General features: G+C 39.4%; 2 protein-coding genes across 3 annotated transcripts in view; both read right to left on the bottom strand.

Annotated features, from left to right (window-relative positions):
- Positions 1-552: 552 nt before the first annotated feature.
- Positions 553-5,681, bottom strand: nyx (nyctalopin). Its single transcript, XM_078408693.1, has 3 exons — positions 5,674-5,681; positions 3,411-3,445; positions 553-2,011 (listed from the first exon to the last, which is right to left on the bottom strand). Exons 1-3 carry the CDS (start codon positions 5,679-5,681, stop codon positions 630-632), a joined length of 1,425 nt encoding a protein of 474 aa, XP_078264819.1. The 3' UTR covers positions 553-629.
- Positions 5,682-5,959: 278 nt separating this feature from the next.
- The window catches only part of ddx3xa (DEAD-box helicase 3 X-linked a), a 33,896-nt gene continuing 15,384 nt past the window's right edge, over positions 5,960-24,471 (bottom strand). The window contains exons 4-17 of one of the 2 annotated variants that reach the window (XM_078409204.1): positions 21,347-21,470; positions 21,039-21,227; positions 18,680-18,779; positions 18,292-18,427; positions 17,886-17,977; positions 17,704-17,802; positions 16,324-16,484; positions 15,147-15,291; positions 13,160-13,304; positions 12,517-12,698; positions 12,223-12,340; positions 11,975-12,128; positions 11,474-11,604; positions 5,960-10,361 (exon numbers count right to left, since the gene is read on the bottom strand). In XM_078409204.1, coding sequence (XP_078265330.1) covers positions 10,285-10,361; positions 11,474-11,604; positions 11,975-12,128; positions 12,223-12,340; positions 12,517-12,698; positions 13,160-13,304; positions 15,147-15,291; positions 16,324-16,484; positions 17,704-17,802; positions 17,886-17,977; positions 18,292-18,427; positions 18,680-18,779; positions 21,039-21,227; positions 21,347-21,470 — 1,853 coding nt within the window. In that variant the 3' untranslated portion in view covers positions 5,960-10,284. The remainder of the gene's footprint in view (positions 10,362-11,473; positions 11,605-11,974; positions 12,129-12,222; positions 12,341-12,516; positions 12,699-13,159; positions 13,305-15,146; positions 15,292-16,323; positions 16,485-17,703; positions 17,803-17,885; positions 17,978-18,291; positions 18,428-18,679; positions 18,780-21,038; positions 21,228-21,346; positions 21,471-24,471) is intronic. The other variant, XM_078409203.1, reaches the window with a different exon arrangement.

The following is a 24,471-nucleotide window of genomic DNA, read 5'->3' as shown; positions in this document are numbered from 1 at the left end:
TATTGTGACCACCATTTAGTCCACATCTGGTGCCTTTTACTGAGGAAAGCATTAATGTATTGGATTTGAGCAGATGAATGCATGCAAGAAAACATACAATGTTGGATGTAATAAATATCCGTTAAAACACGTAACAAATCGCAATGTATCCTGTGTTCACAAGCATGTCGTACCATGGTATACACATTAATAGAATGAAATAGAAAACCTAAATATGTACCTGCAACATCAATGGTGGTTCTGGTCTATTATTATAAAGTAAGGTTTTTATAAATAACACGATTCAACCAAAATTTAGAGTTAACTGCAAAATCAGTTCTGATAATCCATGGTGATCAGTTGTTGAGATTTAAAACAAAATGAAGTTGGGATGTTGTACGGTAAGATCAGATGTATGAGCAGCTTTATAATTCCAAGAAACCAGTTGCACAGAAAAAGTTCCCAATCTAAACAAAGGCTACTCTGAGCTTCTGTTGTAATCCCAAACTCCAGCAATGTAGAATGTTTTTTTAAGGGACACAGAGCATTGGGATGAATTACATCCGACTCCAACCTTGTCCCTCTGGACTTCCATGAACTGCAGTAAATACAGAATCTGCAGAATGCACACTTAAATACTGTCATATAATCTAAAATAATATTATAATGACTGTCACGAGGATTTGAACGCGAGAGTTGATTTGGCATCGCTCAACATTGGCAGCTGCAGACATTTCCACATCAGTTCCACTGTCTGACACATTCCTAAAGATTTTGATGGTGTTTTCAGCATTAGACGTTTTTGGAAAAAGAAATCTAGATATAAGACTGCTGAATCTGTTCTCTGTGGTAGACTGGGGACAGTCTGGCGTGGTTCGCGTGTAAGCTGTCACATTCAGATCTGCTAGATCCAAGCAGACACCTTCTGTGGATTTGCTGAAGAGGACTTTACTTAGGTCCATGCCAGCTATAGATTCTGGAGAGGCACACGGGATATCCCGAACCAGTTTGTAGCTTTCCATCCATTCCTTCAACCACTCCAGCTTGCAATTACACTCCCACGGATTCCTGAACACATAGAGTCTTCCTATAAAGTACACTGGCTGAAACACTGAAAGGGAGAGTGTAGTCAGGTTATTGCTGTTTAGATGCAGAGAGATCAAACTGGTCAGGTTTTCAAAAGCCCCTTCTTCAATGTAAGTGATCTCATTTCTGTCCAAATAGAGAACTTCTAGCTCAACAAGCTCACTAAACCATGTACTGGATACATTCACCAAAGAGTTACCTCCCAGGTTTAGCATCTTCAAGAGCCTGAGTTCTTTAAATGCAAACTCTGGAAGATTGTTCAGAAGATTGTCATTAAGATAGAGATACTCCAGTTTCAGTGAGTCTTTAAATCCGTTGTCATGGATTACGGCTATTTTGTTATCCTGAAGGTTTAGATATTTTAAACTGACCAGTCCTAGTAGAGAATTGTAAGCCACTGCCTCAATCCTGTTTCGCTCCAAGTACACTCGGGTAATGCTCTCCATCCCCCTCACTGCTCCAGGTATTCTTCTGAAATTGTTCTGCCACATTGCCAACTCTTGTAAAGAAGTGACTGCTGTAAAAATCCTGTCCGGAATGTTAAATAGATTGCAGTCGGACAAATCGAGTTTAAGTAGGCGTTTCAGGCCAGTAAAAGTTCTGGTGTGTAGGTACCTAATGTACTCATTGTGTGCCAGTTTTAATTCAGTGAGATTAGGCAGCCCTTTAAATGCACCCGGGGTGATGAAGGAGATGTTATTGTGGTCAAGTGATAAAGATCGCAGAGCTGGAAGAGTACCAAATGCCCTTTCTGACAAAAACTTGATAGTGTTTTTATCCAAGTTGATAGCAGAGGCTTCACACGGGAACTCCCTGAGGACTTGCGATAATCCAGATCGGTCGCAAAGAACAGCACAGTTCCGTTCTCGAGTACAGGTGCAAGAGGGAGGACATAACCGGACACAAGCCCAGGGAGCAGATACGTGCAAGGAAGCAAGCAAAAGTACTGAGATATAAAAGAGCAAAATACAAATAAGTCGATTGGTTAGAAAAAAGTAAAATGTCAGAAAAAAATTAAGTTCAGTTTAAATAAAAAAAGGGAAGGGTACATTTAATGGAGAGAAATTAATACATTATTAAAAGCAGTTTTTCCATTTTGATGAAATTAACATGTCAATTAATTAATTTTGGCCAATAATTTACAGCTCAAAAGCTAGCGATGTGGTCAACAGACCCATAACTAAACCAAATTGTCATGACATACAGAAAGATAACCAGGAGGTGGTTCCTGCATGTGAGTTCTGAGGTCAGAAAGGAGATGAGGAGGAATTTCTTTAGTCAGAGGGTGGTGAATCTGTGATATACATTGTCACAGATGGCTGTGGAGGCCAACAATGGATATTTTTAAGGCGGAAATTGATGGATTCTTGATTAGTAAGGGTGTTGGGTTAGAGAGAAGGTAGGAGAATGGGGTTGGGAAGGAAAGATAAATCATGAATGATGGAGTAGACTTGATGGGCCGAATGACCTAATTCTGCTCCTACAACATGAATTTATGAAGTATCTGTTGTAATGGAAGTACTAAAATAGCTATCCAGACCCAGACTGATGATGTAGAGAGAAAAGTTCAACATCTACCAGCTATTGGGAAATTTGAGTTTAGATATTTACATACATTCCAGCTTTTCAGAAAAATCCAGTAACAATAGTCATGATGAACATGAAACTACTAAGTTGCCATATAAATCCATGTGTTTCACTTATGCTTTTTCTTGACTGAAGTCTGCTGTTTTTGTCTAATATGGTTCGAATGTGCAGCACATCCGCAGCCCTGTGGTTTACTCCTATCTGCCCTTTGCTTTGAAGCAGTCAACCACTCAATTCAAGGGGCAATTAGAAATGGGCAATGTGTCTACTCCAGAATGAATTTTAAAAATATTTTGTAGTGATTAACTCTAGTGACTATGACTAGACCCCTAATCTTTCAGTCAATTGGACTGAAGTGGCATGGAAATGTGTGGTCGCAGAAACAGGCACAGGTGGTCCGTGTTACAAATAAACACACGGAATGTTGAAAGCCATTAGAACGTAACTACCTATGAATGAAAAGTGTAAAATAAACAGAGAAAGTGTAGGAAAGAAAATAAGGGAAAAAAGAAAACAATTGGTGCAGCAAGAATAGAAATGGGTTACTGAGTAAAGCAGTATTGGATACTTCATTGAACATTCTGACAAAAATTTCAGGTGAAACAAAAAAATGTACAATAGTCAAGATTAATTAAATAAATGACTATAGCGTAGAATCCATATCCACGATCATTGTTAGTAATTTCTTAGGTGATTACATAAATCATGATGTAGGTAGGGGCCGCTTATTAATTAAAATGGATTATAATGTTAATTACCGTTTAAAATGGTCAGAAACATCTTGGTGCTCTTTCTTCTGTGGCATCACAGGATACAAATATGCCACGGAGATCTTTACTAAAAGCTATCTGGAAAAAGATACAAATACAAAATCACATCGTCCAAAAAATGTTCAGTTCAAAAGAAAGGCAAGTAGCCTGTCAGCAAGGTTCAGATTTGTAGCAAACACATTTGAATTAAGAATAATGAACATAAACCAAGACAGACTATGTTTATTGACCAACTTACATATGATGATTTCCACCTTGAGTTTAATCTGTTTTTCGTTGATTTCTGACTGGCGATTCCCGTCTCAATAGATTTTTCCAGCAAAGAAAAATATAGGAAGCATCCAGCAATTTTTCTAAAAGCCTTTGCTTAATGCATTGACAAATCTGTAGTGTGAGAAGGGATTAGCCTTGATTGTGTTAAAACGTTTCCTGCAGATCAAACTGATAATGCCTGTAACCATGCAAAAGGAAGCTCACATCCAGATTGTCCCTGCCTACGCCAGTCACCCCAGGCATTGGCAAGGATATGGTATTGGTTTATTATTGTCACGTGTACCGAGATACAGCAGAAAAACTTTGATTTGCTGGTATCCAGGAAAAATCATACCATACATGATTAATTAAAGCCTCATATTAGGAAGGTTGTGATTACACTACAGCCATGGAAATTCACCAGGATATTGCCTGGGATGGAGTGTTTCATTCATAGGAGACATAATTAGGTTTGTTTTCCTAAAAATGGAGGAAATGTGATTGAGGTATTCAAAATTATGAGGGGAATATATTTTACCATAGTATTTGTGTATAAAATCTGGAGGTTTCAGGTCTAGAAAGTTTGTAGGGCATCTGAGGAATTTTATTTTTAACCAGATGGTGTTTGGAATCTGAAACACACTGTTTGAAGGGGTGGTGGAGACAGAGATTCTCACAGCATTTAACAATTATGTAGATAAATACCTGAATTATCAAAGCAGAGATTTTTGCAGCCTTGCTCCTCTTTTGCAATCTCCAAGGCCGAGTTTAAATCCCACTGCAGGATCTGAAGTATCAAAAATTTTGTGCAGATTTTAGATGCCGCCTTTAGAAGGCAGCACATCATCACAGATCCCAACCATCCAGGCCATGGCCTATTCTGAGTGGTACCATTGGGGAAGGAGGGAAAGGCCTGAAATGTCAGATTCAGGGACAGCTACTTCTCTACAACCTTCAAGTCTTTAAACCTTGGTTTAATCTAATCCCACCTTGGCAACAGAACATTATGGGCACTTCTTGCACTACCATGGGCATTTTCTCAGTGCGTTTTGCACTAAGATCACATTTATTGCAGTCTTTTTCACTGTTTTGCAGAATGTGTGTAATTTAGGCATAATCTTGGCTTAATCTGTTTTGAGTGTTATCCAAGCATGTGCTTGTGATTCTGCTGCAAGCAAGATTTTAATTGTATCTGTATGTCACTGTAGTTCTGCATATGACAATACAGTATAATCAGCTTAAGAAAGTATGGCACATCATTGAAGAGATGCTGACCATAATGAAATGTCACTAAGGTAAGGATGGCACAGTGGCGCAACGGGAATCGCTGCCTTAACAGTGCAATATTCACGTTCAATCCTGACTACGGGTGCTGTTTGTACATTCTCCCTGTGACCGCATGGGTTTTCTCAGGGCGCTCGTTTCCTCCCACACTCCAAAGATGTACAGGTTTATATTAAATCAGCTTTGGTAAGTTGTAAAATTGCCCCTGGTGTGCAGTGCTTGTGACCGCTGGTCAGTGCAGACTCGGTGGACCAAAGAGCCTGCTTCCCTCACTGCACCTCTAAATTCTAAAGGTAAAAGGATCACATTAAGATCTTCCTTTTCAGTGGGACATTAGTCAGAGTAGGACATGCTACTGCCATGACTAATATTCCTGCCTCAACCAAAGTCTGACTTGCTGCTCTGGAACACAGTATGATGCAGATTGCATGTTGCATTTAACACTTGGATATGATCAAAAGTTGCCGATTATGAAGTGCTTTTAGGATGTACTCAGGTCATTAAAAAATTAACATTCTGAATTATCTAACCAATGGGTGAAGTGTAACAAGAGGGAGTGTTGCAGAAATCTCGTCGGAGAACTTCCACGTAGAAGCAGACAGTGTAGGAAGGAACTGCAGATGCTGGTTTAAACTGAAGATATACAGAAGCTGGAGTAACTCAGCAGGTCTGAGACCGTTTTGCAGAGATATGGTTCACTCGCGACATACTTGACCGTGGCATTCAAGGGCAGTCTCCCTTCACTCGCATTCCATTTTTCACAAATGTGATGACCATCATTGGGGGAATAAGCCATTTTAATCTACTACTGGGTGCAGAGGGGCTTTGAGGGAACAATAACTCATACTATAGAATTTTATGCAAACATTGTGTTCGATATGAAACCAGGATCTTGAATCTGAATGAAGCAAAGTGCAAGGGTATAAGTTATGGCTGTGTTAGAGGAGACACTTATTTATTGTCATCTTTTACTGCAATGTAGATTTAAGAAAAAAGTTTACAATACCTATCCAATTGATAAATAGGAAAAGATGAACAGGCATAGACGTTGTGTCAAAGTAAAAGATTTAAAACATCAAAACAAAATGCAGTCATCTTGAAAATAGACGGTATTAATAAGGGGAAGCAGAAGACAGGAAAAGGCTAGCAATAAACATTAAAGGCATACACTAACTTTCAGATCAAGGAAAGAGAAAAATGGTAAACAAATACTTTGGGTCTCATTCTGAAGGTATGGTGGTGCATATCATGGCACAGTGGTGCAGCAGCAGAGTTGCTGCCTTACAGCATCAGAGACCCAGGTTCAGTCCTGACGACAGGTGCCGTCTGTACTGAATTTGTACCTTCTCCCTGTGAACTGCATGAGTTTTCTCCACACTGATTTCCTCCCACACTCGACACAAGCACACACAAGCTTGGCTTCGGTTAAAAAATGTAAATTGTCTCGTGTAGGATAGTGCTAGTGTACTGATTGCAGGTGGGCCGAAGAGCCTGTTTCCGTGCTATATCTCTAAAACTAAGAGCATTAATATAACAAAGAACAGTACTGGAAAAATTAATGGGATGAGCAATAACTTCTCTGCATTTGATAATCTGTATCCTAGTGCTGTAAAGGTGGGCGTGGAGAGAAATGCCCATGTTATCTTCCAATATCCTGTAGATTCTCAATTCGTTCCCAGATTGGAGGAAGCAAATATAGCATTTATTTGGACAGAAAAAGTAGAAAGGCAGAGATTAAAAGACAGAGATGGAAATGGAGTTAAAAGATATACAGATTTCAGAGGGATAGACAAAATGGATAATGACATGCTTAGGTAGTTTTCCAACACAAAATATTTTTAAATGTGCAGGCACAACTTGGCATAAATAGAATCTACCACAAACAGGCTTTAAAGTTGAGCTGCAACTCTGAAGAATTTAACCAATTTAGCTAGAGATAAATTTGCAATAATATTGAACCATCTTGCAGAAAATGATACTGCAGACGATTAAATCTAGAGCAAAAGAGTGCTGGATCTCTTTGAATGTGATGTCCTGACCTAGTGTCATTAGACCATTTCCTTCCACAGATGTTGTCTTACCCTCCGAGTTTTTCAATTTTGTTATGCAGCAGAAACAAAAACTGAAACCGCTAATGGCAAGGCCAAAATGCTGAAATACAGGTAATGCTTCAGCTCTGTGTCACTTTACAGATACTACCATATCTGCTTAGTATTTACAGAAGTTAGAATAATCAGGATATGGGTAGGACTAACTCATAGATTATCAAGTATGTAATATTATGGCGAAGATGGACACAAAGCTGGAGTAACTCAGTGGGAAAAGGCAGCATGGAAGAAAATCAACTCACCATAATATTGTGTATGAAGGAACTGCAGATGCTGGGTCTCAATCCAAAACGTCACCCATTCCTTCTCTCCAGAGATGCTGCCTTTTCCCACTGAGTTACTCCAGCTTTGTGTCTACCTTTGCCATAATATTACGTATTCAATAATCTATAATCTATAATATCATAGGGTTTCGTTGAAAAAATTACCAGCTGTAAAATCTTTTCATGCCTTAAGTTAAAATTCAAAGTTTGGGTTAAAACAAATCCCTTTAAAACCCACTCAAATTTCTTCACAACAACCAAGATAAATCATTAAATTGATGCAGCTCAAACTTTTTATTGATAAAATCATACAAGTAATGCACAGCAGAGTCTTTTTGTGCAAGAGCATAGCATCTAAACTATTATAGAAAGCAAATTCTAGATCTACAGTGACTAAAAGGTATTCAATGCACTGAGCAAGACTGGATACTCATGCACTGCAATAGTTATGTTGTAGGAACTTGGAGCATGGAGAGCATTTCTACAATTTATGAATGTTAGGTCTAAAAACTACAACTTGCTTAGAAGTGTCAAGTTGAATACCCAAGTCACTTAATATGCAAATGCAACTAAATGCAACAATAAAGTGATAAACCACATGTATTAAATTTGCTCTTTGCCAGACATTCACTAAACAAAACAAATTGGAGTACCATAACATTTTGCCGTTTTCTAAACATTTTTCCTCTAGAATTTTAAGAAACTCTGTCCAAACCTTGGCATATTTTATTTCAGATTTGATCAAATTACCCACATGAATGAATTTGATAGGACAATGGGAATTAGCGGCAATCACAAGGCCGACAGTAGGTTGTGGTTCAGTTTCTGACTCTGGGTCCAATATGACCTTAACAATAAGAGCTCACACTACCCCGAAATATATGTATATATATTCACGCATACGTTGACATTCAACATTCAAGTGCCAGTGTTTTTGGACTGTCTTTTGGTCAAGTTACTTTTTCGGGTTTTCTTTGAACTTTCAAAGAATCACTTTTAGGCTTACAAAAACAAACACAAAAAAATTAAATATTTGTCAAATGAATAAATATTACACAAAACTAGCAGCAAAAATACCTAGATCTGTTGTGTGCAAATAGTTAATTCCCAACTGTTAGACCCCCATGGTCCCAAAATAGTCCTGGTTTGGTATCTAGCCTCTCTCCCACCCCTTCCCATTTTAATTAAGCTGCGTTTGACAATCACTGCAAAGACTTGGAGGTTCAAGAAAATGCATGCAAGACAAGACATCGGTATATAAAATATTCTCTGAATGTGCATTAAAATAAATTTGTTAAAGGTATTTAGATCTCTTATATAAAACCTGATGGGCACAATGTATAAGGGCCTAAATCTACCTGTATAGCACCATTCATCACAAGAGATTAGCTCAATACTGTCAGTGCATCTACTTTCCATTGATGAGAATTTCAGTACAAGAAGGCACAACACAATAGATGTATTGCACTTGATAAGTTCTTTTGCTACTCTTCAGTTTGATCTCCACCACCCAAATTTTCCAGTAGTTTTTATACTGGCAGTCTGGCCACCTGGGAAAAAATAAGCTAAGAAAATCTATCCCTTCTTGGCAGTTACAAGTCAACTCACCTGACTGCATTGGACAGCTCAACATTTAAACAGGTGGGAAAACTAATCTTTGGCCAGATTTAGCGGATTAAACTGACTATTTGTCCATGTAATGGACAGTGCAAAAGGAAACCCACGCCACTATGCTATAGTGGATATGCGATCAATTACCAGCGTTGGCACCTTGTGCAGTAATGTGTACATTTCCATTCTCTGTGATCTCCAAGCATCAAACCTCAGACCCTAGTGGAGCAACTTTACAGAATCTACAGTAAACAGTTAAATGCGGCTTTTCTGAACTTTGTAACGCAGCTCGAGTATACACAAATGTAATTCAGTAAAGAAGCCTGCTGCAGAGATCTTTCTGTTCGTTCCCCTTGACCAAAAAACAACACTAGCATGCGTATCAGACCAAAATCAGCCGAGTACGTCTGTAGAGTCACTCGGTGCTGTGGTCCATTTAGCCATTCTGAAATTTCAAATTTCCTTTTAGATATGGCAGGCATTTAAGATTTCCAATGGATGGGATTTTCATCCATATCTAGAAACTTCAAGTTTTCAAAATCCCTTAAAAAAATACATTCCTAGCTACTTTCTGCCCACTCCAGGCAAGCCTGAATTAGTTAACTAGCTGCCTTTAATGTTGTCAAGTTATTTTATGTCAAGTTTTAACTTTTGCATTTGCTTAATCGGAAACTGCAGTGCATTGAAACTTGACTGTACACATTGTTGGAATGGCTTGTAAAGCTACCATGTCCCCAACAGATATCTATCCAGGATAGAGTGAGCAACATCGTTTCCCCACAGTAGGGATCAGAATGCTGCAAATGCCCCAAGTTGTCTTTACAGGTCACGCATGTCAAGGCCGTAATGGAGGTCACTGCTTTATTTTCAGCCTTGTAACAATGTTAAGTGCAACTGGGTAAATGACTCCTGGTAAAGCCATTTCGCCCTGCTTCTGCCAAGGTTTGTTTTGCCCAAGTCTCTCTCAGATTGTGCTAGAGAATGATTGCGAGAACTCAGGCCCAATGAACCAGTAGGACATTAAAAATAAAAGTTCCTCTATAAAGGCACAGTACATTAACATACAAATGATCCTCAGTTACAGAGATAAACTATAAATGCAGCACAGTTTAACATCTATAGCCAATATTTAGTGCTGTTTACGGCCACATTTTCTCCATCGTCTAGGTTTCTTGTTCTTCTGTTACTGCTGTCTTTTTGCATTTGAGCTCCCTTAAAAAATATCCAGAGAATCACAGCTGGTAATGTACTGCGAGTTCTTGAAGCTACACAAGGTATAGTCTGGCTCAGTTACATGTGGTTTCCATTTAGCTTGTTTGGCAAGGTGACATCCACTGGAATATTTCAGTTTCCCCACCAATCCACCTGGGAGTTGTAAGCTCCACCATATCCATCAGCATTGTAATAGTTTCCATAACCACCTGGAAAACAAATATGGTTAGTTAGTGAGTTGAAACTTCTCTGCAAAAGCTACCAGTATAGAAGACAACCAGCCTCTGCACAGTATCAGTTACAGCCTTGGTACTAAATCAATATGGGGGGGGGGGGGGGGGGGGAACATAACTCCTGCTATTCAGAGATTACTGCTTGACATGAACCAGGTATGATTGCAAATTAAGCTTTATTAACCAGGCCTATTAATAGCATCTTGTTCAAGGATAAACAGTACCACAGGATTTTCCCTGTGGAACTGTAAAAGTGAGTCAAGAATGAGATTGGCATTCACTTGTAACTAATAACCAGAGTTCCAGACACATTAAGCCCACCATAGCAGTTTGATGGAAATACACAAAATTGATGCATCAATAGTTTAGTTAATCTAATCACTCTCCTCAGATGGTGGAAAAGTAGTAGAATGTACAGGTTTATGGCAAGGGACAAGGAACAGCAAGATTTTTTTTAATAGTAGGTACCAAGACTGAGCTGCATGATGAGGCACAAGCAGTAGAATAAGAAAAACAAACAGGCAATTGGGAAAGATGGACCATGTGCACAGATGGGATTAGTTTAGAAAGGCATCACGGTTGTTGCAGCCTGTTCTATGCGGTTCTATTCTGTAACAATTGGGGGAATTAATTGAAATTTAAAGCTTGCCCGAGTGATTAGAACTGGAAAATAAAAGCTGTCCCACAATGCTATGAAGGATATGAGCCACTGTGTAGACTGATTACTCCAGATGCACCAAAGTGGATTAATTTAAATCACATCAAATCCAATCAGCAATAAATATTATTGCCAGCAATAAACACACCCCGACCTAAATAAGGTAGATTGTCTTTACCCAACAACTTAGCTACCTGCCAACAGTTAATTCAACTTGTAAGCCAATTCTAAACATTGCCAACAGGATTAAAGGTTGCAGAAACAATTTGGTATGCAATCTCAATACTTTTACATTTCCTTTTTACTAATTATGTTTAACATTCACACAAAGCAACACCACTGTTGACATGGTAGCAAGACCCCCTTTCTCCAGTAGTGCACCAAAAATACACACAAAAAATGAATTTCAGGAAAACCATAGACAACTTGCCTCCTCCTCCTCCTCCTCCTCCTCCTCCTCCTCCTCTCGTGGCTCCATGGCTAGTACTACGACTTCCACGAGAATTGAAGCCACTGCTGGTTTGTCTGTAATCTCTGGCACCAAATCCAGCTCCAAACCGACTGAAATGCAGAAAAGAACACGCGTGGTCAAGAAATCATATTACTTTTGAATAAGTGGTCACAAGGACTACAATGAGTGGTGCAATATTAAAAATATAAAGTGATAGCATTTCAAAATGGGATGGAAATTCATTTTTTATAGCATGCGCTGACCAATAGATGTAATTTATTCACCCAAGTTTTTAATCTCAAACTTAGTCAACCGATCTTTATAACTACATATTAACCAGAGTAGAACCTAATAGCTGGGGATTGTCACATTTTGCATATACTTCATTTTAAAGATGAAGCAGTCACATAATGTAACCCAATATTGTACCTGAAAGGGTGTGAAATTAGAGAGAAACCATATTCAATTTTGCCATTTTACCTCTTGGATCGACCACGACCAGTAGTTTTGTGCTGATGCTCGTATGACAAGGTCTCTAGCCAGGCTGGTACTTCTTGCTTGGCTTCCACAAGCAGGTCCAGAAGGTCTTTGGTAATATTACTGTTTTTCTCATTAAAAAATGAGGTGGCAAGACCTATGAAAGCACATTTGATCAATATTCCCAAAATATTTGCATACCAAATAAAGCAGTGCACAAGTGCTAGTTTAAAAAAAAATTCCATACATACCAAGATTACCAACACGACCAGTACGCCCAATGCGATGCACATACTCCTCAATGTCACTAGGCAGGTCAAAATTGATAACATGCTTGACATTAGAAATGTCAAGTCCACGGGCTGCAACCTACCAATACAAATTGAAGTCAATGGAGATAACAGGAATAAAGATGACTGACAAAATATTAATTTTCATTAATGTAGGGAAATGGAGTGTATAATATTCTTAAAAGGACAACTTGTCAACAATTCCATGCTAACTTTATTGGCTAATTTTAAGCACAAATGAGCTTTTGCAATTACCGCAGTGGCAACCAAGATGGGACATTTTCCAGAGCGGAACTGATGCAGAGCTTCCTCTCTATCCCTCTGAGAACGATCACCATGGATGCTGGTACAAGCATAACCCTCACGGTAAAGGAAATCCTCCAATGAATCTGCACCTTTCTTAGTCTCCACAAAAACCAGTGTTAGAGAGTCCTTTCCTAGAAGAGGATAAAAAGCAAATGGTTGGAAGGCAAGCCTAATCCCAAAATATCACCAGACAGAAATTCCAAAGTAATTCAACAGGGAAAGTGGTATGTTGCATTGATGAAAACTACTTCTTATGGACAACCAGTTGTATTTGCAAAACATGTTTACAATGGGTGATTGAGGAAATTAGCCCAAATTGGCAACAGAAGTAATTCCACAAATTTCATAAAGGAAAAATCCATTGGTGACCTAAGACAAACCACTAATTACAACAAATTGATTTGAGGCCTCTCTGTTGAACATTTACAAGGGGCCACCATTTTAATTGCACATCAACATGTTGGACAACAGCAGAGACACTTAATACGTTGCTTGCAGAATACCTCTGTCCATCTTGCAGAAGAGAGAAAGGAAATTTTTCAAATGAGAAGAGTCAAAGTAATTTACCAATAGCTTTCAATCTCATATTTACCTGTAGCATTCAAGAGGTCCAGCAGGAAGGAACGTTTGTCTTGTTCCTCCACCCACACTACTTTTTGAGTAATGTTTTCAGAAGTGGATCCCACACGACCAACTGCCAGAAATATATACTCATCTAGAAAGTCACGAGCAAGTATCTGAGGATGAATTTAAGGAGGGGTAGTCAAGCACTTGATCATTGTTTTAAGAATGAAACATTTCCCATACCATTCTCAATGGGTAAACTAAAGCACCAAGTACCATTTCATAGAGCAAGATTGCATTAATTTAACTAAAATTTGAAGACAACTAACATTTGCTGTTAACCACTGTTCAATAGGGAAATTAAATTAGTTTTGGCCATCTACAACTAATAACAGGTCTGTTTCAAGTTTCCTGCATTGGCTGCCACTTGAATTTTGGCTAGAGGAAGCATTAAACACCCCCAAATCAGAAAATCAAGCAGGTATCAGGTTTAGTGTCAAGAGTAAATAGTTTGTTATTCTCAGGGAAGATATCCCATTGAAATGAAATCTACAGCCTTGGAGTACCATCTTGGGATTTTAACTAATTCGCATTACCGGGGACATTTCAATACTATTGTTGCTTCAATGTCCTTTGAAAACACTGAAGTTTTGAACATAGAACTATTGCATTCAGAAATAGGCAGTTCAAACTAGTCCATGCCAGCATTTAAGATCAGAAGCAAATAAACTGTCTCCAAATTTTTTTAAAATATGTTAGTTACAATGACATTAAAATAAAACATGATGAAATCTTTGGCTTTATTCCCTCTAGCTTGATTTTTACTAACTGCTGCTTCATTATCAAGTGATATGCTGAAACCCAAGTGTAAAGAATAAATACAATTAAGATTTCAATAAACAAATTTAGGAATATGTATTTTCTCTACAGCTCTTCACGAGAGACATCTGTTATCCAGCTGGGACACAACTATCAGACTACCAGAATTTAACCAAAGTGCAGGTAATCCACAGCTCACAAACCTGCAGCTCATGGAGATTTCCACTATCACTGCCTTGAAATCAGTGCCAAATTAATTTTAGGATGCCCTTTAGGATGTGAGGTTATCCACTTTGGTGGTAAGAATAGGAAGGCAGGGTATTATCTGAATGGTGTCAAGTTAGGACGTACAACGAGATCTGGGTGTCCTAGTGCATCAGTCACTGAAAGGAGCATGCAGGTTCAGCAGGCAGTGAAGAAAGCCAATGGAATGTTGGCCTTCATAACAAGAGGAGTTGAGTATAGGAGCAAAGAGGTCCTTCTGCAGTTGTACAGGGCCCTAGTGAGACCGCACCTGGAGTACTGTGTGCAGTTTCGGTCTCCAAATTTGAGGAAGGATATTCTTGCTATTGAGGGCGGCAAGGTAGGTTTACTAGGTTAATTCCCAGAATGGCGGGACTATCATATGTTGAAAGACTGGAGCGACTAGGCTTGTATACACTGGAATTTAGAAGGATGAGAGGAGATCTTATCGAAACGTATAAGATTATTAAGGGGTTGGACACGTTAGAGGCAGGAAACATGTTCCCAATGTTGGGGGAGTCCAGAACAAGGGGCCATAGTTTAAGAATAAGGGGTAGGCCATTTAGAACAGAGATGAGGAAAAACTTTTTCAGTCAAGAGTTGTGAATCTGTGGAATTCTCTGCCTCAGAAGGCAGTGGTGGCCAATTCTCTGAATGCATTCAAGAGAGAGCTAGATAGAGCTCTTAAGGATAGCGGAGTCAGGGGGTATGGGGAGAAGGCAGGAACGGGGTACTGATTGAGAATGATCAGCCATGATCACATTGAATGGCGGTGCTGGCTCGAAGGGCCAAATGGCCTACTCCTGCACCTATTGTCTATTCCCTAAACAAACTAATCTCTGCTGAAAGTATGGCAAGGTCACATAGCTGATAAGACCACCACCTTTTAACAATGAGGAAAGCTCATGCAACTTTATTTTCCCAAATAACCAGTATGACTTTAAGTATCAAACCTGTATCTCCTTTGGAAATGTTGCACTAAACATAAGAGTTTGCCGCACATCCTTTGGTGGCATCGCATCTTGTTCAACAATGCGGCGGATTTGGGGTTCAAAGCCCATGTCAAGCATCCTGTCAGCCTCATCCAGCACCAAATACCTAATAAAACAGACATTCAACATTTTAATGTCAAGAACCAAATTCTTGTCATCCCATTTTCCAATATCCAAGTATGGCCTGAGGGACCATGGGATTAGCTATTTTACATAGCACAAACATTTACAGCTGTGCAATTTCATGTTTGGTTTAAATAGAAACACCAACAACTATGACCTTTTAGAAGTATTTAGAGCTCAGGACTAAAAGAAAATGCTTATAATTCAGTGATTATGTATGAAGATACCCAAGATTTTTGTATGTCATGAGAGAATAAGTAGTGTACCTAAAACTAAATCAACTGTGCAAGGCAATTCCCACTCACTCCCATTTTAAATCTAAACAGGATCTTCATTAGCATACAAAATAAACGAGCACTACAGCAATTTAGTTTAGAAGTTATCATCAATTCCATGCAGCCTCTGATTAATTCACGTTCCAACAACTAGAAAACTATTACTTATTTAGTTTCCTGGTAATGTTATTACTTAGCTGAACAAGCTCCGTCTATTCTCACTTCCTTTGTAAACTTAGATCAAGATGATTTCTCAACACCTAATATGCATTCCAAAACAATCAAGTTTCAGCAATATCATTTAATTGCCTCAAAAATGACAGAATGCCAAAATGCTGAAATTACACAGGAAAGTGATTTAGAGGTTAAATCCCGGAAGGAAAGATTCCAGTACATTTAACCGAGCTAGCTCATTTCAGAAATTACAATCCAAGAACCAAAAATGTCTGTGCATGAGATTCCTAGAAAGTATACCAAGGCATGGAGATGGCAAACACTAAACAGATTTAAACTGCATGTTAATGCAACTAAGATAGGGTTTGAATATTTCCCAAAAATAGAGCAAAGCGTCACAAATTGACGTGTCAAGTGTAGAACTGACAAACAAATCACTAGCCCTGTTGCCCACAACCCGAGAAATCCAGGTTGAATCTGTATTCTTTGACTGCATTGTGGAGAATTTATCTATCAAGGTGCATAAATGGTTTCCAATGGTGCCTTTTTAAAGGAGTCTCACATACTTGCAATAGTCCAGTCCAACTTTCCCCCTTTCAATCATATCAACTAAACGACCAGGAGTTGCTACAAGAAGATGACATCCACGCTCCAAATCTCGAATTTGTTGCCCAATGTCAGCACCTCCATAGACTACAGACGGGCGAACCTTAGAACGATACGCAAACTGCAAATAAAAATATCAAGTTTAAAATGTAAATCAGCTTCCAATGACATGGATGTCAATTATGTCTTTAACTTGGAAAGAATGCAAGAGATTCACCAGGATGTTACTTCGGCTTATGTGTTCAATTTATACAGATGTCAGATATGGTAGAATATTTTCCTTGGGTGTAGACAGCGGAGGGTGTGATCTTAGAGGATTATGCAAGAAAACAAAGGTCATGGTAAAAGTGAACCGTCACACTTTTTCTCCCAGGATATAGGATTCAGGCTATAGGGGAAACATGAGGATAGTCTGTATCCAAATGAGCTACCAGATTTAGATATCAAAACAGGTACAATTAAAACTTTAAAGATAGTTGGATAAGAATGGGAAAGGTTTGGAAGGCTACCAGTCAATACAGCAAATGAGAGGAGCCAGCCAAAGGACTGGTTTCCAGTTTGATTTCTCTGGAGTGGTAACAGCCGAGGAGACATGATAGATGCAAATAAAATTGAGGCATAGATAGGGTTAACAGAACCTTTATAAACTGAGGGCAAAGCGTTAAGGTGATGGACAATATTTGAGATGTGCAGGGCCAGTTTTTCCCCCATAGTCACTGGAATGCACTGCCATCGGTAGCAGATATGGTGGCATTTAAAAGGCTTTTAGATAGGAACATGGATATGCAGGGAATGGAGTGATGCGGATCAAGTGCAGGAAGAAAGTAGTTCAATTTGTTTTTATGACGAGTCATTGTGGTCTTAAGGAGCCTGTTCCATTGCTGCACTGTTCAACACTATGACTAATAGAGTCATAACAAATTTTAAATTCCAGTATACACTGGAATTTAGAAGGATGAAGGGGATCTTATCGAAACATGTTTATTAAGGGGTTGGACATGTTAGAGGCAGGAAACATGTTCCCAATGTTGGGGGAGTCCAGAACCAGGGGCCACGGTTTAAGAATAAGGGGTAGGCCATTTAGAACGGAGATGAGGAAAAACTTTTTCAGTCAGAGTTGTAAATCTGTGGAACTCTCTGCCTCAGAAGGCAGTGGTGGCCAATTCTCTGAATGCATTCAAGAGAGAGCTAGATAGAGCTCTTAAGGATAGCGGAGTCAGGGGGTATGGGGAGAAGGCAGGAACTGATTGAGAATGATCAGCCATAATCACATTGAGTGGTGGTGCTGGCTCAAAGGGCCGAATGGCCTACTCCTGCACGTATTGTCTATAAAACTTTACCTTTCTGGATTCATCGTATATCTGCACTGCAAGTTCTCTAGTTGGTGCTAAAACCAAAGCAATTGGGTACTGCTTACGTCGACCATATTTTGATGAATCCTGTTGAACAGATGAATGCATTAATGCTGTTGCCAGACAAAAAGACAGTATAGATGAATGGGAGCAGCCATGAACCTTTTTACCTGTGCTTTTGCAGACTTTAAGGCTTCACCTGGACCTTCTGCATATATTTGACTAAGAATGGGAAGCAAAAATGCTGCAGTTTTTCCAGAACCTGCAAAGATGTATAGACAAAACATAAGCTCACTAGTCAATCCAGATATTTGGGACAGTGACAAGACATGCAAATCATAAGTAATAAAATTATAGCATGAAATTTGGGAATAAACAAGGGAATTGAGTGGTAGAAAGATAATGTATTGTATGTACTCCAGTCTAACGGGTGCAATTAATTAGGTATTGTTCTTGAGCTTTATCTTATTGCTGACTGAACTGAAAAAGTAGCATTTGTGCATTCACCTCCACCAACCCACCTCCATCTGCAAAGCTGCAGTGGCACATTACATCAACTTCCAAAATATGACAAACCTGTCTGGGCACATGCCATCAGGTCCCTCCTTGATATAATGATGGGAATTGCATGCTTCTGTACAGGAGTTGGACGATCATAACGACTTAGTTCAATGTTAGACATTATAATTTCTCCCATGTTTAGATCCTGAAACTGAAAAGAATACAGGTTTAAGCACCAAGTTAGTTTCTCACACCCATTTATTAAGCACCAAGTTAGTTCTCACACCCATTTATTTATTGGCAACTCTTGGAAGTTGAAACACAAGAATGGTATACAACATACCTGGTATTGACAGTCACCATGCAGAGTCTAGGCTTCACATTTGTATCATGAATTAAAAACTGAGGACCAACATCTAATTTAGTTCTGCAACAACAGGATGTAATGGAATAATATACTCACTGTATCAATATGAATTGGAGAGTTCGCACCAGTTGCCTCAACTGGAATGTCATCGTACTTCTCAAAGTTAATCCCCGTGTTGCTTGCTGAAAACAATTCCCTAGAAGAAAACCAAACCATCTACTAAAACTGAAAATCACTGCTTTCCTCCATTAAATGCAAGACCTTTCAGGATACTTCAACTAGAATCACATTAGATATTAACGGCTCTTCCCATTCTTTGACCTCCTGCAAAAAGTTATCAAGTAGAACTAAAGGAAATTAAAAATATTCTGCTGCAGTTTTTGATTAGGTATGCTTGGAGTGATGACTCAGCATAGCTTCAATTAAATTAATGGTCCCATCTAAAATTCAAACGTAGAAACTAAGCAGCCAGAAAACAGAAACTCAAGATTAAGGCGAATACACATGGAAACACCAAGTAGTGCATTGTTCAATTCTCCAACAGCTTCTTGCCCTTCACCCACAAAATGTTTTAAATTCCCTCATCTGAATCCGAATTTGCTTTTGCCTAGGCCCAGGGAGTACATGAAGGCTAATACTCTAAACATCAATCAACTAATAATCTAAATATCAATTTCTTATGAAAAGCAAATCTAGTTTACCAGGGTATTATTCTGGCTGCACAGACTCCTAGGGTTAGATTATGAGCAAAATCTTTACTGGCAAGTATCATGCATTCCACAATTTTGGAATCCTGGAACAATTAAATACTAGCACTAACCCCCTATGCAAGAGAGTACAAGAGTTATCAATTATGGGAAAACTTGGACCAAAGCCCAGAGGAACAGAATTTACTTGAAAATTATAGAAGAGTGTCTGTATAATAAACGAGTTCATCCAAGACACCATATAACACATTAAAGATAAATTGAAAAACAGCAAAAATGTTATTTGAATGCAAACTTTTTACAATTGTCTCAAAGGTTGAACTATACTTAGACTTGGGGAGTCTTGCTCCACCTCCCTGAGTCGCAACAGGGAGAGTCCCCCTAGTCCTTAGCTTTCACCCCATCAGCAGGCACATATCCACATAATCCTGACATTTTTGCCACCTCCAACCAGATCCCACCACTAGTCACAACTATCCTTCTGCACCTATTTCTGCCCTCCGCAACTCCCTGGTTAACTCATCTCTTCCCACCCAAACCACTCCGTACCCATGTACCTTCCCCAGCAACCACAGGAGATGGAGCACCACCTGCCCCTATACCTCCTCCAACTAACCAGGGAGCCCTACCATCCTTTCAAGTTAGGCAGAGGTTTGCTTGCACCTCCCCAATCTCATCTACCGTAACCGTTGTTCAACTCCCCTGACCTTTGCCCTAAGCCTCCTCTTCCATCGTCAGAGTGAAGCCAAACGCAAATTTGGAGAAACAGCATCTCATCTTTCGCTTGGGCGGCTTACAACCCAGTGCTAAGAATATAGATTTCTGACTTCAAGTAACCCTTGCATCCCCTCCCACCCCGATCATAAACTTCAACGTCGTCTTGGCGAGTCTCATTGTCTGTACTCGTTTTCCACATAGCACACAGCTAACAATGGCCTGCCTCCTTTATCATCGTTAATTTTTTCCACATCTTTCATTCATCTATCTAAACATAGCACAAAAAGTAAGGAAATGTGTGTTTGGTAGATTATTTCTTTGTTGTAACAATGCTTCTTATTTTCATGGGCGCAACCCATGTACTCAGCTCTGCTGCTCATCCCACAAATGCATGTTCCTTACAAATGTGGCACCATTTAAAAGGGAAATAAACAGGCTTTCCAACGGTATAAGATTTATTGCCAAGAAGCATTGTTACAACAAAGAAATAATCTACCAAACACAAATTTCCTTACTTTTTGTGCTATGTTTATATACTAAAACTCGTTTGTTAGCTAGTTCCTGAATTACAGCCGAAACGGTACACGATACCACAACAATGTTAGGCCCACCGTACTCACCGTCGTCCCTTTGGTGCTAATGGAAGTTTCATTGAAATCGGTGTTGTATTTTTAACGTTATTCACATTTTAAAGCTTAAATTTTTTAATTTTATGGGAGGGAGGGGGGGCGGTGAGGGTGCTGCACCAATGCAGGAGAGGTTTGGGCCCAATGGGTCCACTTGGTCTAGTATGTCCTATATATCTCTCTCTCTCTCTCCATCAGTCTTCATCTCTCGTTTCTCTTTCCCTGGACTCTGGTCTCGACCCGAAACCTCACCTATTCCTTTTCTCCAGATTCTGTCTGACCCACTGAGTTACTCCAGCTTTGTGCCTACCTGGAGTCATCAGGAAAGCTGGTTTTGAAATGAGTTGAACGAAATGTAGATCATTTGAAAATCTACTGCTTGCCATCCATTAATTCAACACTTACTGTTCCATGCGTTCGTTTGATGGCAACTGTTTTGACCAGTCATCTTCATCTCGTTTGTCTTCAACCCAGCGGCTATTTCCACCTTCACGAGAGCCAGAGCCACGATCCGTTCTGCCATATCCACCACGGTCATTGCGGCTTCCAAAGTTGTCATAAGCACCATCATTTCCCCTGCCACGGTCATCATACCTGATAGGAATATAGAAAGAAAACTATAGACTTGTCCTTTGCACAATTTGTGAATGAATGTAAATGAAGGAAAACAAACTATTGCAATTGATTTAGACAGTACAACAAATTTAGCTCACCTTCCTCTGCCACGATCATTGAAGAAACTTGATTTTCCCCTGTCAGCCCGAGATCCAAAACTGCTGTATGGATCCCTGACATCCTTGTTACTCCATCCTCCATCATTTTTGTCACAGCCAAAACCTGTGATAAAAGAATTATGCCCTGCAAATTTAAGACATGAAACATGCACACATGGGAGTTGCAAATGGGTGAGCATGTTAAGTGGTGCTTCAGTTATAATTTATTTTGGGTAATCTGAAATGGATCGGGACATCATTTGTAGATTCGCCACAAAGCAGTCAAAACCAAAGTCAATGTGACCAAAACCAATAAGAAAAATTGAATGTCCCCAAGTGATTAGCTGCTCATTGAATATCCAAGTATAACAGTATAAATTGTTAATATACAAATACAACCAATTTGAAAACCTTCCTCTCCCCTTACTGATCAACTCCAAGAGAACTACTTCAGTGTCCATTAAAATTTACTCCCTTTAAAGTGCAAGTCCCAACCACAATTTGAAAGATAGTCTTTTAGACAGGAAGTAGCCATTGTACACATTTAACTTTTCATGCGGTCTGTGGGCCTAATAAATTACAAATGATTGTTTTTTATGTGGTGCATTTTATTCTCTTCAACATTAAGTTTCTGTAGAGGTATTGAGGGAAGTATTTAAATCTGTTGAAGTCATTTGTAAATCCTTAAAGTTTTAAGCAAAACTACCCGAGATTCTCCAAAAGGAGAAATTTTCAGGGAATGATAAAAATGCTTGCAATTAAATAATAAAAAAAGTGCTAATTTTACAGCCAAGCATCCACTGCATCCAAGCATTCAGCCTTCTCTGAAATTCTTCATCTCACCCTAGTCTTCTTTTACCAAGTATTCTACCTTTTATACAGCAGGCATGAGCAGCGAGGGCACACCACCTTTTAGGTCTTTCAGTTTTAGAGTGAAGAATTTTGGGGTAGATTCCAATCTACAAAGTTGATATTAAGTTGCCTACAAGATTAAAAATTGTTGCATTCATTTTTAACCACATGGTTACACTTGTTCCAGTTTGACACTACCAGGATTTTTTCCCCTCCTCTGCCTACAATGCAATTTTCATACCTGCACCATTATAAACCAAGGCAATAAATTAAACTGCAGCTACAAGTACAAATCACTTTAGACTTGCAAGGTGATAAGAGGATCATCTGATGATAAATAAGACCAATTGGCACTTTTTCAAAAGAAATATAACAAGTTTGAATTATAACCAAAAATAAAGAAACCTAGGCACCTGGATAGAAAATAGTCACCAGTCATTCCTCTTTGTATGAGAATCATTTGGGCACATATAACTGTATCAATGTCATACTTTTAGAAAGCAGAAAGCATTTACTTCAACTATTTGACATTCCCACATTCAATTTATTCAAGTGCACACTCTGTCAAAGGCAAGATTTAACAGACTTTTGCTTCCTAAATATCCTCATTCTTAAACCCATCAGATACACAAAAAGCTAGAGTAACTCAGCAGGACAGACAGCATCTCTGGAGAGACGGAATGGGTGACGTTGCGGGTTGAGACCCTTCGTCAGAGTCAGATGGGTCTCGACACGAAACGTTGCCCATACTTTCCCTCCAGAGATGCTGTCTGTCCCGCTGAGTTACTCCAGCTTTTTGTGTCTATCTTCAGTTTAAACCAGCATCTGAAGTTCCTTCTTACACTTATACTCATGAGACCTGCTTTCTCAAATTGTGGCCTTAACATCAGCCTTAATCCTCTTTCCAATGTTACTTTAAACTTTCCTTGGTGTAAGCTTGATCAGCTACAATCAGGATAATACTGCAAACAGGCTAGTATTGCACACCTGAGCAAGCACTTCACTGGGCACAAGGATTAATTGTTCAATTTCAATAACCTGGTCTGCCACCTGTGTCATTTTAAATGGATCCTCTGTTGAACCTACTGCGATCAGTCATAACCATTTACCCTACGGTGTCTTCCAACATGGTACCCATTCATTGAGCCATTTCCTCCACATCCAGAATCCCACTTTTGATGAATCTTAGTTTACGTGAGGGGAAAGAAAGATCTATCAGCAATATCAAAAAGTTTAACCAATTTGAGATTGCATGGCACCCAACACAAACTACAAATATTTGAACAGTCTACATCAAAATGTGTTGACAATACCACTCAATTCTGTACAAATTTCAACTTACTTCCACCAATGGATATATATGGTATATTGAACAATGTTCATTCATCATCATCATCAGTATCCTACTGGTTGTTCTGAGTAAATGGAAAGACATGCCAGTAGACAAGGGTCATCATCCACTACACATCTAAGCACTTGGCATTCAATTTCCTTCCCCTCACAGACTGGCTGGCCATTCAATCATGGCTGATATATCTCTTCCCCGTACCCCCATTTTCCCTTCTCGCCATAAACCGACACACGCACTAATCAAGAATCTATTTATCTCTGCCGTAGAAATATCCAGTCTTGGCCTCCATAGCGTTCTGTGACAAAGAATTCCACAGATTCGCCACACTGGTTAAATAAATTCCCCCTAATCTCCTTCCTAATGGAACATCCTTTAATTCTGAGACTGACCTCTAGTCCTCACCACATCCATTCCATCCAAGTCAGGGACCACGAGCTCCATGTTGTTAAAGTCCGCAGGCTCCCACGCGGGTGGAGCTCCGAGGTCGATCACTGGCAAAGAGATCGCCAGCTCATGGAGTTACGTCCACAGTGCAGATGGAGACTACACGGAAAAAGTCGCATCTCCATCGAGGAAAGGGATTAAAGTCTCTCTTCCCCCACCCCCCCACCATAATACAAAACTAAAGATAAGCAAAAACATTTTACAATAAACTGAAAACAAAGATGGAAAAAGATGACAGACTGTTGGCGAGGCAGCCATCGTATGGCACTCCTTGGTGATATATTGATCAGCCCATACATGGTCATAGCTAAGTGCGGTGATTAAAATTATTCTGCCTGGGGATGTTTGGTCCAGGTAATAGTGGCTTTCCTTCCATTTACCTGCAGCAGTAAGCTGGTCCCCAAAGCAGGCTCCAGATTCAAAACCATGCAGCACAAAGCACCCTTCCTCAAATCTCACTTCATGGATATAATAAAAT

The sequence above is a fragment of the Rhinoraja longicauda genome, chromosome 12 (assembly GCF_053455715.1).
Source record: "Rhinoraja longicauda isolate Sanriku21f chromosome 12, sRhiLon1.1, whole genome shotgun sequence".
NCBI classification, from domain to species: domain Eukaryota; kingdom Metazoa; phylum Chordata; class Chondrichthyes; order Rajiformes; family Arhynchobatidae; genus Rhinoraja; species Rhinoraja longicauda.
The sequence above is the reverse complement of the archived record's forward strand: the minus strand, read 5'-3'. Positions and strand labels throughout refer to the sequence as shown.